Below are 13,476 nucleotides of genomic sequence, written 5' to 3' on the forward strand. Positions count from 1 at the left end.
ACTAGCTAGCTGGTATCCTCAGCGCTGTTAATATAATTTTAGCCAATAATCTGAACAATTTTCTGCATGATGAGCTAAAATTAAGTACTTTTTGTTATTGCATTGTGCTGAAATTTAAGTTTAAAGAAAAAAGTGCCAAAAAAACTGTTATCAAAATTGACTTGAGTTCATGGTAACTACACATTTGTTACGTGGGAACTACACAGGGATGCAATTCTCACGGCGACATCTAGCTAATGTAGAAAATAAGTTATTTTCGCAATTACAGTTTATTTGACTAAAATTTTGAAATTACAATTTTGTGTGGCGAATTTTTGGATGTAAATATGATTGTGAATTTATTCAGAAAATATCCCACTTTCGTTGAAATTCACAATCACAGTTACGCATCTGGAGATGGGGATTCTGTTGCTGGAATATCGAATAAAATGCATTTGTGCTGGCAATTTTTTGATCCATTTTCTGCTCCTGCTGCTGCTGCTGCTCCCCATGGCACTGGTAGGGAACGGCTATACTGCAGGAAGATGTGGAATAGTCTCCAAATCGCGGCTTCGCAGGGATTGACGGATCTGGCAGCACCCGAACACTGCATGTTTCCTTGGCAAAACGAGCACTGGAATCGTAGAGCACACGAACCTCGTTACGGGCGTCATTGTGGGTACGTTCATTATCACAGAAATTAATTGCCGGTTTAATTAAAACACTAGTAGTGCGTGCATATGTTTTGGCCTCGGGCACTATTTCTTTCTTTGCCGGTAGTGGTTGGAGGTTGAAATGGAATTTGTGAATTTGTGCCTCTGATTTGGTGATTTTCGTATTGTTATGGCTTTTTGCTGTTCCCTCTTTTTCTTTAGTGTTTTTCTTTTCCGTTTTTTTTTGCAGTTTATCATCTTTCTTGAGATTTTCTGCGTTTGGATCTTTGTCTTTCTTCAAACACCAACTGAAAATGCCTTTTGATTTGGATGGTTTCTTCCCTCTATGCTGATCCTGTTGCTTCTTTTCTGAAATTTTGGATTCCTTTGAGAGACTCTTTCTTGGCCCGGGTTGTTCCTTTTCCTTTACGCTCTGCATGGAGACTTTCTTCTCTGACTTTTTCATTAGCTTGCAGTGTTGGCATATGGGATCCTGTATGCATAATTTTGAGGTCACTGCAGGTTTTGTTTGCTCTTGGTATTGCAGGTAGGAGCATATGGGCTCTTGCTGGCATATCGACTTGGTGGCATCAGCAGCGCTTATGGCATCTTGTTGACATTTTTCATTGGAAGAAGCGGCTGCTTCAGCTGCCCTAGTCTCTCTATATTTCTCAAAGTCCTTGAATATTTGCGCTTCGTAGTTATTAAGAAACGACTGTTTGACAAAGGTTTGCTCTGTGTTCCTCCTCTGCTTTTTGGGTTGTGGGTCAGTGTTCCGGTTATGTGTCTCTCTTGGCCGCTTTTTTAGGCCGGAATATCTAGCACGAGTAATCGCTGCTGGAAAGCGGGTTTCGCCTCTCAGTTCTCCCTCTGACAGAGTGTTCTCTGGTGCAAAGCGAGTGCTTCCTCTCGGCTCCCCCTCGGAAATACAGTTCTCTGTCTGACAACAAGTTCGTCCTCGCAGTTCGTCCTCTGATGGGCTGTTCTTCTCTGTTCTCCCTTTGGAAAGCAGGGATTTTTTATAGTTGGAGTCTGGTTCATGTCGGATTGGCACATACTTGTAGCAAGAGGTTGGCCTCATTAGGTACATATTCGAGCGCTTCTTTGACTTGATGCCCAAGACGGGACAGTATGATCGAATTGCTTCCCGAACCTTTGATCTGCCTCTGGTCTTGCGAAATTTATTCATCAGATGCGGCTGGATGCAGCGTTGTTTTGCCCCTAAATAGGATTTCAATGAGAAATGTTTGCGACTTCTACGATTGGGTGCATCTTCCGGGCCACTGTGACCCTCATCATTGTACCGTGGAAAGGAACTTTTCGAGGTGCTTGAATAAGGCGCTTCTTCCTCATCCTTGCTCTGGCTTAGTACATGCACAAATTTCTCCGAGCCCTTCAGTTGTTTGCTTTCCTGTCCATAGCCGCCGCCGCCGCTTAGCTTCTCTGGTTTTTTTCGATCCTCATCGGGTGGCATCGCTTGATGGGATAACTCTTTAAATGTTTGGCTTTGTTCAATATATTTTCGACTGCTACTTACGTGTCATGGCTGCATCCTTTTTGCTACTTATTTGGCTGATGTACTGCAGAATTCGTTTGGTGTCTGGGCGCAGTGATTCCACATTCAAAAAGGGTATCGATTGTCCCATGACATTTGAGGCGCCAGCACACATGTGGTTGGGGCAATAGCACATATTATGCTGATACGGATCGAATTGCCTTCCCATGTTTGGCACTGTATATGTCCCATCGCTCTCATTGTTGTTAGCCTCATTGGAATTGCTATGACTTGAGCGACTGCCTTCTCGATTGGGTGATTGATCCTCATCTACAACACGACTTGTTGAGCCACGTTGACGAGCTCTCTGCTCCATTTCCAGACCCGCCAATGCCGTTTGCAATATCTGAATAATCCGACTCACATCGCACTCATCGCTCCCAGGATAATCCTTTTTAGCCTTTTTCCCACTCCATGGACAGTTTGTCTGAGTGCATGCCTCCGAGCATTTAAACTGACAATTGGCGCGGTGACAACAGCATGGAGGGAGGATTAAAGATCTGCCACCGGTTTCATTTGGCTGCACTTGAGATCTTTGAGCTGCCACCAGATCATTGTTTGGAAAATCCATAGAAACACGACTGCGACTTTGTCGCACCATCATCATGGTCTGTGATGTTTGAGCTGATGCCTCAACGCTTTTGGGATCATTTGCACCTGGAAAGGGTGAACCCGCATTGAATGATCCAGGGTTGTTCTGACTGCCGCTTCGCCTTGAGTTGTGGCTCTGCAAGCCATTAGCCTCAACGCATATGGGATCACAAGTTTTGGTCACTGGACAAATGCCACAGCTGTTGGTTGCACCGCGATAGGCTGAATCCGTATTGAAGGATCCACCTTTTCTTGAGTTATGGCTCTGCAGGCCAGTGGCCGCAGCGGAAATCAGACCCGAGGTCAGAGTGGAGGCATCCGCACACCTGCGGCACTTTCGCCTGCACTTGGAATCGTTACACACACCCCTGCGAAAGGAACCCACACTGTTCTTTTCCGAAATCATTTGAGATGTTCTCTTGCGTAGATTTTCAGCACCAATTTCCACGGGAATAACTTCCACGCTGCCTTCCCTTCTGGGCTTTTCCCTGTGGCTACTACGTCTCTCGGAGTTGCCCTTGTCCCGATGCCTGCTGTGTTTTCTACTGGCACTTCTTCCTAGGTAACCTTTAGACTTTGCTCGCCCATAATCACTAGGTCTTCGTGACATTGGTTGACTATTCCGTTGGCTTTTAGGCGTTGAGGCGTGTGTCCTACGATTCACAATTGAGCTGGCACTTGCATCGGTACTCAATGACTTGTTTCTACTCCTGTTTGAATCGGAACTGGCATAGGAGGATTCTCTATGTGCTCGACTCTTGCCCTGTGACCATCGTGTATCCCTATTCAAACTGTCAACACTTTCTCGGCTTTGTATGCCTCTCGTTCTTCTGTGGGAACTTCTTGGCTCGTGGCTTGTACTTGACTGAGATGCTTGACGAGTCCTTGGTGTCCTAGACATGCTCAGATTCATTCTGCTGCTGTCGTCGGTTGTGCTGGCATGAGATCCACTTCTGGACAGCGACTGCGATTGAGTTTGTCTTTTATTGGCTCCTCTTTCGCATATGCAATGCCCCGCAACAGCACTATCAAGGCCGTAGGATTCATCATAACGATTTGGCATGCGCTCTCGTGCGGAACAGGACGCACAGTCTTCGTAGGCAGCCTCGTGTATGTACTTCTCTATGTCCTTTTCAGTGGGCAATAGCATAGTCCAGCGGCTGTCGTGCCTATGGCCGCCAGTGCCTCTGGGCATGTCCATATTTGACATTTTCTTGAAGGGAACTTGTTCGAGACTAACATCCGATGGTGTATACCCCCCATAGTCGGTATAGTCGCGCTTCATGGGTGCTTGTTTGATTTTCGCTTTCGCTGACTCGTGTGAACGTTTCACATCCTCGCCACTGGATGCTCTTTGCCGTATTTTTCGTATGCTGAAACTATTCTCACTCGTCTTAGATGGACTTCTGCTGCGCCCAAGAAGCTTTTCCTCCAACACGGAAGTAAACATTGACTTGTAGCACTTTTTCGGTGGCTTATACTTGGGTAACTTGGGTAACTCCACCTTTGGCATTTGTTTGGGCAACGTCTGAGTCTGCGCAGACACCGCTCGTTGCTGTGGCTTTGGCAGGGGCTTTGGTTGTGGCGGCAGCTTCACCTGTGCCTTTGTGCGTCTCTGACGTCTGGCAGCGGCCTTCATTGTACACTGAACAGAATGATCGGATTTCAGTGGTGTGTTCAGCTGATGATCGTAGGGCGTGCGATTGAGCCGCGCACAGTTGGTCACCTCCTGCAGGCTGTTGCTCGTCTCCTGTGCTTTCTCCTCTTGTACTCGCACATCCAGAGCCCAGCTGGATGGATAGGCAGAGGAACGTGAACGACTGCTACCCCTTGATGCTGCACCGCCCAGACTAGCGCCAGATTTACCCTCCAGCAGGTGCCTACTATGAAGGCCATCTGTCGGTAGAAAAGAATTAAAGGATTTCTGCAGCCAAGACTTGTAAAAACTCACCAGAAGTTTTTAGTCTACGCCAAGAACGTGTATCCTTCTTCAGCAGTGGAAACTCTGGCGAATTCTTTAGTATTTTCGGTCTTGTCTGTGATTTGGGCCTCTCGCGACTTGTTCGTGACAATGTCCGCTGCATGGCCCTCACCAATTTGGGATCCCGCGACAGCGAGGGCAGCACTGTAATGCCTGTCTTCGACAATGGACACAGCGGTGTGGTTGTTTCGGTGTCATTGTCATTGCGGGCACACTTGCTCAGTGCCCGTCGCAGCAGAATCTGCTTGGCCGTACGTCGTTTCTTAATATATTCATTCATTTTTGAGGCACAGAGGAGCAGCACATCCCAGTTGGGGTAAAGCTGGTAGCATTTTTTTGTAGACAGCTCGAGAAAAGCCAACCCAAACATGAACTGGAAAGAATATTTATGTGGTCAGGCGATTGGGTCTATTTCCTACCAGCAGCAACCACCACAGCCAGCACTGTAGCATCTTTTGTCCACCGGAAAGCAGCAGGTGTTGACATAGTCGCGGGGTTGACTTCGCGGCAGTGGGTTCAGCACAAAGGGCGGACTGGCAAAGCGATCGCAGTTGGGGCGCTTTCGCTTGCGACATTTCATCCTGGCAGGGCATCCGCATTCATTGGGCAGGAGCTCGCGCAGGGTGCGATCCAGATTACTCGAATCACAGGCGCACACAATCACAGCCTTTTGCATATGGTCAATAATCACTCCCAAATCCGATTCATTGCCGCTATCGGCATAAACCAATTTATCTGTGCTCAAAGCATCCGCCGATCGAAATTGATGAAGACTTGGGAAAGCACCCGTCGTACGGCTTTGAGGTGCTCGAACCAATCCCGATGAGCGGCTCTGGGTAGCTGCCAATCTATGACAGCGGTCAATCTGAGGAGTGCGGCCTCGCTTGATAGTCTGAATCTGTGGAGCGCAACAACAACACGTGTATTGGGTGCCCGGGTTTCGCCTTGGACTGCGCAACCTCTTCGTCCGTTTTGTCTGCGTTGCCTTTATGTTGGCGTTTTGAAAGTCCATCAATGGACGCGATGTTTGAGTACTCAACGAGCATTTGTGATCACATATTTTTGCTTTTGGACAAATGCCGCAGATGTTAGCTGGCGAATTGCTTCGACTTCCGCCGATCAGCTGACTGCCCCGCCTAGAACGCGTCTCTCTTGGGGTCATGGTGGAGGCATCGGCACAGTCGCGACACTTTCGCTTGCATTTGAAGTCACGGCAGGCATTCCGCCGTACCATTAAACCACTGCTGCTGGTGCTACTATTTCGGCCGTACTTTTCCCTGTGTCTCTCGTAGTTGTGGTTTCTCCTGGAGCTCTTTGGACTGCTTGTACATCCACATGTTTCAGTGGTTCTGCTTTCATTCCTGTGTGGAGAGGAGGAATTCGATACGGATCTGTCTCTGTGTGTTTCGCGTGCTTCATTCTTTTTTCTGTAATGGTGGGTTTCACTGGCTCTCCTGGAATTGCGTGTCTCACTGGCTCTCCTGGAATGGTGAGTTTCACTCGCTCTCCTAGAATGGTGGGTATCGCTGGCTCTCCTGGAATGGTGTCTTTCACTTGCCCTCCTGGAATGGTGGGTTTCACTTGGTCTGCTGTAGTGGTACGTTTCACTGACTCTCTTGGAATTGCGTGCATCACTGGCTTTGCTGGAATGTTGGATTTCACTCTCTCCCCTGGAATAGTGGGTTTCATTAGCTCTTCTGGAATTGTGCGCCTCCATGTCTCCCCTGCAATTGGATGCCCTTTGCCGTTTTGCTTCCAGTCCGGCACATAAACAGCAAGTTTTAATTTCTGACTTCTTTCTGCACTTACTCATTGCTGGGCGCTCATTTGGACATTGATTTTCGTCAAAAATCGGACTTCCGCACCTAGAATGTACCTGGCTATTTGTATTTTCAGGTAAGTTTACTGGTGCTGGTGGCCCGTCGCATATGTGGGCGCTGGGCAAACATTCATGGCACTTGCGTGAGTCCGTGTGCCTCGTGCATAATTCCCCCCTAGGACCTTTGCACTTAGGGCATATTTGTTTGTAAGTTATGCTCGTTTTGCTTTGCTTGGCAACAGTTGAGGGACTCTCCCGAACTACCAATAGGCCTGCACTTGAACTTGAACTTAAAGGGGGATCCCTTTCAAGTTTTTTTGTTTTCCCCGACTTGTCTGCGTGATTTCTTCCTATGGGTGCATTATGCACTTCAATCTCAGTGCCCGACTGGGTACTGACACGCGAGGGTTGTTTGACAAGCTTCTCTGCTCCATTTTCTTGATTCGTTGCCCATGAGGTATGGCTATTTAAGCCACTAAAACTTTCCTGGCTTTGAGCCTTTGATGTGTGCCAAACATTGGCTTGACTATTCCCTTGTCCGACTCCAACTCGTGCACCAGATCCACACTCACACTTGATGGAATGGCTTTCATTTCCGCGTGTTCTTGTACAGAACATAATATAGTGTGATAAATCTGGCTGTGTGCTCTGGGCGGCTCGTCTTTCAGTGGCTTCCATTTCGCATATGCAGAGATCACCCTGCGAATTTGTAGTCGGTTTTCCTTGATTTATTTCGCATGCGGAACCATAATCATGAGATTTTTCTGTTGTTTTGACTTCCTTTGCTTCGCATAAGCAACAATCATCCTGCGAATTTGCAGTCGGTTTAAGACTCGCAACTGATTCTTTGATCTTCAGGGACGTGTCATGACTTTTATTTGTTTCATCATTTGCATCCATGTTCCCCGGGAATTTTTCTGTTCCTTTGATCTTCTTCGTTTTACTAGAACTCTTCCTCGACTTGTCTTGATTATTCTTTTTGCTGTTTTTAGTTGCAGAAGCAGCAGCAGGAGCTTCAGTTTTGTTTGATACCCTCCCGGCCAGGCTTTTACCTTTTCGTGGTGCAGTCTTTGGAGGTGATTTACGCGGTTCTTCATCTGTTTTCATGGCCTCGTCTGCCTCGCGTATGCACGCCCCACAAGTGACACATTTAACGCTGTCGACCATGACGAAGGGTTTGCTCTCTGGGACTGCAGCATGATTGGAGCTGTAATCGGTATTGTTTTCTGGGACTGCGCTACTCGGACTCCCCTCAGATCCAACAGAACTGGTGGGATTGTGTTCGCAATTGATTTTGTCATCCATTTTAGCAGGAACCCAGAGGAGCAGCAGTAGCACATTCCCAGTGATGTGACAGATGTGTCAACAAATGAAAAGCCAACCCAAAAAACCTTTACGGAAAATATTGAATGTGTTTGGCCTTTGACTGGGTTTATTTGATGATTGTGGAATCTACCAGAGCATCACCAACAACGTGGACGACACCAGGGATGACTATAGTCGCAAGAGTAGCAGCTCCTGCCCACCGGACAGCAGCACGTGTTGCAGCTATACTCAAGGCAGCGCGGCCTCGGATTCAGTACAAAGGGGGGGTTGGCAAAGCGATCGTATCGAACAATTGGCACAGGCTTCCTCTTGCGTCGCTTCTTCTTCGCCTTGAAGTAGCACATACAGTCCGTATTGGGGATGAGATGCTGCAGCGTTCGCTCCAGATTGGTCATGTCGCACTCGCACAGCAGCTCATTGTGCATCTGACTGCCGCCTTGACCATCCATGCAGCTGCAATGACCCTGGGGATTGCAATCACATTTGCGCCTCTCCCTGTCGTACTCGTCCTCGTCCTCATCATCATCGTCATCTGCCTCGCAGTCGCAGCACACACAGGACTTGGCATTGCCATGGGTGATACAAACTGGCACTGTGACATAGCGATAGGTCTTCTTGCCGGGTATGATCACCTCCTCCTTCTGGTGGGAGCAGGTCGTTTCCTTGCTGAACGGTAGACTTGGATTCTCGGCAGGCGCTGACATAGCCAAGGACTCTGGCGTTGATTCGTCTGTATATTTGGTTGCGCGTCTATGATCACTTCGCGTACCGCTGGGTTCACTTCGCGTACCGCTGGGTTCATATCGCATACCGCTGGGTATATTTCGCGGATCACTGCGTTCATTTTCCTGCTTCATTTCACGCAGTTTTCCGGCACTTCCTGCCTGGACGACTTCCCCGCAGTGGCAGTTCCTGTGACGTGGTGGATTACTTTGCATATATCTCTCGTCTTCACTTACACACATACATTGTTTCTTGTTCTGGTTTCTATAATTTCCTGGGTTCTCTTCATTGCCGGCCTTTCCTCTACTTCTACCATCGTTCGGTTCGCAGTGACACTTGGATCGATCTCTATCGTTTCCTTCCTGCTCGCCTTCATTTGACCGTTGAGGAGCGCCATTATATTTTCCTCTTTTGGAAGGAAAAGGATGGACATTAGTTCTCCTTTGAATCAATTAAGATCTTACCCTTGAGGAGGAGGTTCCCCACGCCTGAAAGGAAGGTGAATGGAGGGATGCTTTAAATATTTTTCAGCTGTTGGGGTTCCAACACACTTACCAGCCTTGTGATGATGGAGGTTGTCGGTAACGGCCTTCGCTTTGGAATGACTCTCTGGCATCCCGCGGGTCTCTTCTGTGGTTTGTAGATATGTAATAATAGTCGTAAGATTTTGATTTCAATCCACGAATACTAACCTCCACTGCGGATACGACCGAGCGTCGCTGTAAAAGGTCAAGTTTAAGATATTTAGATCTCAGGAAGATGAACAGACGGGACAGATTTTACTCTTAAACAGCCACGGCAAAGCTCTATATATCTTACTTGCGACGACGATCCTGGGCATAATTTGGACCAGGTCCATATCCAGGATACTGGCCATAGTTTGGACCAGGCTCATAGCCAGGCCCTTCTCTTCCAGGGCCATATACCGGTCCCGCACGTCTAGGGCCAAATCCAGGTGGTCCTCGTCCAGCTCCGTATCCAGGTGGTCCTCGCCCAGGTCCATATCCAGGTGGTCCACGTCCAGGTCCAAATCCTCTTCGTTCAGGTCCCGGCGGTGAATTATAGTAACTGCGGAAGTGGAGCTAGATATTAGTTCACGATTGTTTAAGGGTATCTCGTCACATACTTGGGGGGTCCCCTCGATGGACCTGCACCGTAACCGGCTCCTGGTGGAGGATAGAGCTGTTGTTCGGGCGGTTTGCTAACCGGTAGAAATACCAAGTGGCTTATGTTATGGAGGAGGCTGCATCCAAATGGCAATACTCACTTGACCACAATCAGCAGAATGGTGGGCTGCTGTGGCTGCTGCTGCCTTTGGGCGGCAGCTGCCTCCTCAATTACCGACGCATTCGCCGACACAGTTGAGGAATTATTACGGAGATCATATTGGCGGTCAGCCTCCAGCATGGTGGCATTGCTGTGCAACGAGTCAATGGTCCGGACGGAGTCTCTTTTCGTCATGTTTTTCACGTTGCGTCTATCCATTTTCGTTGGTGTCTCCTGCTCCTGCTGTGGTTGTGCCTGCTGTGCCTGAGCCTGCTGTAGTTGTGCCTTCTTCTGTGCTTTGTTCCGCTTTGTTCGTGCCTGTTGCTGTTCCGCCTGTGCCTGTGCCTCTTGTTCTAGTGCCTCCGGCCAGGGAAGGTCTTCAGGTTTGCGTAGAACGCAGTTACGGCAGCGACAAACGGTTGGCTCTAGCTCAGTTCCGTCTTCACACAACATATCCCAATTTAGGATTCATCACGTGTATCATGATGAATGCGGCCGAAATTTGTCCTTTGAAATTTGTTTTTTGAAAAGTGAGCTCTGGCAGAGATTGCTTAGATGGAGAGCTCTAGCCCAACCACCATTCCGAGGGATAAGGCGGAGATTTGCGTACACCGGACGGTGTTGGACTTATCAGCGGAGAGCAGTCAAACTTTTTTGGGGCACGCTTTTTCTTGGTTGGCGTTTCCTGTAAGTACTTTCTCTTGACTGCAGGATTTTGTATCGGATGCAGTGTTGCTGCCACGCTATTGGTTGGGATTTCCTTTAGGATTCTCGTCTTCGGTGTCGGCTCTGCTCTCGTGTTGGTTTGACCAATTATGTTCTCCAATTTGTGTGGCACTTTCTTTTCGAATTGTACTTTTGTGAGTCGCCCAAGTCTTCCTGGAGCGGAATCCATAAAATCTTGGCCGCTTTTTACACGTCGCGGCTTCAGGGCAGACTTGACGGGTTCCCGGAGTCTGCAGGCATTCAGATCGCTGGTGCTGACGGCCATATCCGCGGTGGCTCTGATGCACACGCCACTGGAGGCTGAGCTTGTGGCGGGTTCGGTTTGAAGTCGTTTGTTCCGGGTACTTAAGGATTTTCGTGGATTCTCCATGGCCTTGTAGCACTCCTGTTCCTCCTCCAGTTCTGCCAGACTCTTGCTGGCACTCTTATACCAGTCATCCAAGCTGCCAGCTCGCTTCGGATGCTTCTCTTCCTCCTCCTCCTCGATGTAGGAGTATGACAAGTGAGTGTTCTGCACTCCACCCTCACTGCGGCTCTCAGATGTGCAGCTTGTAGTCAAGATGCTGCTGCCAATAGTGGACTGAGAGTCGGCATTTGCTATGTAAATGGATTTACTGGCCACCTCGTATTCGTCCTCGTCCTGTGTCAGAAATGTTGGCGGTGCCGCTGTGGGTAGAGGCGGCGGCTGCAGCGGCAGAGTAGCATCCTCCTCATTCCTCTTATGACATGTTGGGCTATCACATCTTTTGCCCAGCTGAGCATACTCACAGTAACCGCGACAACAGTCCATGGGACACCACATGGTGGTGCCACTGTCCCTCATGAAATTCCCGCTTGATTGCTGCTCAAACTGTTGCGTTTGGAGATGATTCTCTGTAAGGTTTAATGGGTATAAAATCGGTATTAATTAAATAAAATGCTTGTACACTACCTCTGCTGTTGTTAGAGGCTATGGCCTCTAATATCCTTGGCCATAAATTCAAATCTTCAGTGCTGCTGCCTTGATTCTGCAGGTGTATGTAGGTGGGTCGCAACACCCGCTTCCGCCTTCTCTCACGTAGCCAGGGCATTCGCACCACGCTAAATCTCGTCTGAGTGCTGGCTTCAGCAGTGTGAACTGGTGGTAGACTACGTCGACTGATTTTCGCTGGCATCATCATGCTGGGATGCAACAGATGGCTCTGACTTTTCAATCCTTCCCAGCCCAAGCCAAAGTTATATGTTGGCTGTGGCTGTGTGGACATTTTGGAAGGAGATTTCTGCTCCCCAATCTGTGTCTGACTGGAGATGAAGCTGTTCAACCTATAGATGGTGTCGCACATCAGGTTCGTCAGTAGATGCATCTTGGACTCTTGCGGACCTAGTGACACATAATTTCTGCTTCTCGTGGACTCCTCTTGGGAGGACGAAGTGAAATCACGGACTGGCTCCTCCGATTCATTTGTTTCTGTTGAGTGGACCATCATTTCGTTTGTTAGAAAATTGTGCAGACTGCACTCCAGTGTGCCCGCAATGCCCTTCAGCTCGTCTATGGATCCCGAACTATTGGCATTTGTGTAGAGGCTGCGAGCGAGATTATTTCGCTCTAGGGAGGGTGCATACATAGCATAGTCCTGGCCGGATTTAATGCGATGTATGGGATAGTCCAAAGGGAAAAAGGCATCCCCTGGATCTGGATAGCCGTAGTGCAGGTGTTCTTTTGTCTGGGGCAGTTGCTGCAGCTGCTTATAGTCCACGGGCATCGACATCGGTGAATATGGGTATTGGTAAGGCATTTGCAATTCCCTTCTCCTTCGCCGACGGTGTCTCAGACTCGGACTGGAGCCATTAGCCTCAATATTAACACAAAGCTGACGTCGCAGCGTCGTGGTTCTGGTTGGTATTGAGACTGCTGGCTCCTGTCTTTGTGCAGGCCAGCGTCGCTCTAGCATTGCCATTGATCTGTTCATCATGCTCAAGCAGCAGTTGCTCTAGTAGCCAAAAATGATTAAATGTTTTACCTTGGAACTTTCGAATTTTGTTTTGACTTTTAGCACAAATTTGACAAGAATTTCATGGGTCAGAGGATAACACAGCAATCCCCAATCTTTAAGTTTCATTTTCTTTTAATAATAATAGTAAGAACTTTATTCGTTTGCTGAATCTTTTAGAAATTTACGAGTACAACAATGAGTCCAAGTCAGAGAATTTGTCACATATTTAAAGAAATATATAAAAAATGTAGGTATGCATGTAAGTAATAACTATAGTGGATAGATGATCTTTCTCTTTCACTAATATCTACTGTGAAACCAGTAGCTAGTGGCGTACGCCGCAGCGGGAATTCTTTTTGCCCGGTATCTGCTTGCGAAAGTGGTCCCACTCGTTCTGGTAGTACTGATACAGAGCCACCGGATCGGTCATGCGTCCCTCCTTTTTCGATTTAGCACGACGGCGAGCTGAAAGAGATACAATTATTATTATAAGAACAATCGAGAGAGGAAATTCAAAAGTTTAGTTACCCAAGGAGGCGCCTAAGCTGGCACTACGCGAACGCGATTTGGTGCCACGACGACGACGATTTATCGGATGATCCAGATTGGCCTCGGACTCTCCGCTAGACAGTAAAGGTGCTCCTGGTGCCGCCTTGCGTATTCTGCTGCGACTGCGACGCTTGCTGACCGGAGCTGAACTCTGGACAGGAGTCGAGCCCTGACTGGCATCCGTAGCGGGTTTTTCGCCTACCAAGAGCTTTTCGCGAAACAAACGAGCAATTTCCGCCATGCCAATACCGCCACTTAGACGCGTTTCGGTCTCATCAGTCTTGGAATCCTTCTCCTTGGCTGCAGCTGCTGCTCCTATCGATGATGCTGACGCT

At 48.3% G+C, this 13,476-nt stretch overlaps 4 protein-coding genes across 4 annotated transcripts; all 4 read right to left on the reverse strand.

The window, feature by feature from the left end:
- Positions 1–1,450: 1,450 nt before the first annotated feature.
- On the reverse strand, positions 1,451–5,158 carry LOC117901367. The gene is made up of 5 exons (XM_034812076.1): positions 4,730–5,158; positions 2,930–4,674; positions 2,170–2,818; positions 1,691–2,108; positions 1,451–1,631 (listed from the first exon to the last, which is right to left on the reverse strand). The coding sequence occupies exons 1-5, from the start codon at positions 5,127–5,129 to the stop codon at positions 1,451–1,453; spliced, it is 3,393 nt and encodes a 1,130-aa protein (XP_034667967.1). The 5' UTR covers positions 5,130–5,158.
- Positions 5,159–7,990: 2,832 nt separating this feature from the next.
- LOC117900561 (uncharacterized protein CG42266) lies at positions 7,991–10,374 on the reverse strand. The gene is made up of 8 exons (XM_034810969.1): positions 9,895–10,374; positions 9,754–9,828; positions 9,588–9,695; positions 9,447–9,533; positions 9,320–9,346; positions 9,183–9,257; positions 9,092–9,115; positions 7,991–9,035 (listed from the first exon to the last, which is right to left on the reverse strand). The coding sequence occupies exons 1-8, from the start codon at positions 10,344–10,346 to the stop codon at positions 8,042–8,044; spliced, it is 1,842 nt and encodes a 613-aa protein (XP_034666860.1). The 5' UTR covers positions 10,347–10,374; the 3' UTR covers positions 7,991–8,041.
- A 64-nt stretch (positions 10,375–10,438) lies between these two features.
- Positions 10,439–12,666, reverse strand: LOC117900560. The gene is made up of 3 exons (XM_034810967.1): positions 11,884–12,666; positions 11,551–11,853; positions 10,439–11,492 (listed from the first exon to the last, which is right to left on the reverse strand). Exons 1-3 carry the CDS (start codon positions 12,569–12,571, stop codon positions 10,459–10,461), a joined length of 2,025 nt encoding a protein of 674 aa, XP_034666858.1. The 5' UTR covers positions 12,572–12,666; the 3' UTR covers positions 10,439–10,458.
- A 251-nt stretch (positions 12,667–12,917) lies between these two features.
- Positions 12,918–13,382, reverse strand: LOC117901368. The gene is made up of 2 exons (XM_034812078.1): positions 13,121–13,382; positions 12,918–13,057 (listed from the first exon to the last, which is right to left on the reverse strand). The coding sequence occupies exons 1-2, from the start codon at positions 13,380–13,382 to the stop codon at positions 12,918–12,920; spliced, it is 402 nt and encodes a 133-aa protein (XP_034667969.1).
- Positions 13,383–13,476: the final 94 nt, after the last annotated feature.

Source organism: Drosophila subobscura, chromosome U (genome assembly GCF_008121235.1).
Source record: "Drosophila subobscura isolate 14011-0131.10 chromosome U, UCBerk_Dsub_1.0, whole genome shotgun sequence".
Lineage (NCBI taxonomy): Eukaryota > Metazoa > Arthropoda > Insecta > Diptera > Drosophilidae > Drosophila > Drosophila subobscura.

Bases quoted from the DNA above. Each gene is read 5' to 3' on its own strand.
- LOC117901368 (XM_034812078.1), bottom strand. From the start codon at position 13,382: ATGGCGGAAATTGCTCGTTTGTTTCGCGAAAAGCTCTTGGTAGGCGAA. The intron at 13,058-13,120 runs GTAACTAAACTT...TATCTCTTTCAG, and splicing joins CAGCTTAGGCGCCTCCTTGG to CTCGCCGTCGTGCTAAATCG.
- LOC117900560 (XM_034810967.1), bottom strand. From the start codon at position 12,571: ATGATGAACAGATCAATGGCAATGCTAGAGCGACGCTGGCCTGCACAA. The intron at 11,854-11,883 runs AGCAGAAATCTC...AAATGTCCACAC, and splicing joins CAGTCAGACACAGATTGGGG to AGCCACAGCCAACATATAAC. The intron at 11,493-11,550 runs GTAGTGTACAAG...TAAACCTTACAG, and splicing joins AGCCTCTAACAACAGCAGAG to AGAATCATCTCCAAACGCAA.
- LOC117900561 (XM_034810969.1), bottom strand. From the start codon at position 10,346: ATGTTGTGTGAAGACGGAACTGAGCTAGAGCCAACCGTTTGTCGCTGC. The intron at 9,347-9,446 runs GTAAGATATATA...GACCTTTTACAG, and splicing joins GCCCAGGATCGTCGTCGCAA to CGACGCTCGGTCGTATCCGC. The intron at 9,036-9,091 runs GTAAGATCTTAA...TCCTTCCAAAAG, and splicing joins GGGGAACCTCCTCCTCAAGG to AGGAAAATATAATGGCGCTC.
- LOC117901367 (XM_034812076.1), bottom strand. From the start codon at position 5,129: ATGTTTGGGTTGGCTTTTCTCGAGCTGTCTACAAAAAAATGCTACCAG. The intron at 2,819-2,929 runs GCTAATGGCTTG...AAAAGCGTTGAG, and splicing joins GTGATCCCATATGCGTTGAG to GCATCAGCTCAAACATCACA. The intron at 2,109-2,169 runs GTAAGTAGCAGT...TATCCCATCAAG, and splicing joins AAAGGATGCAGCCATGACAC to CGATGCCACCCGATGAGGAT.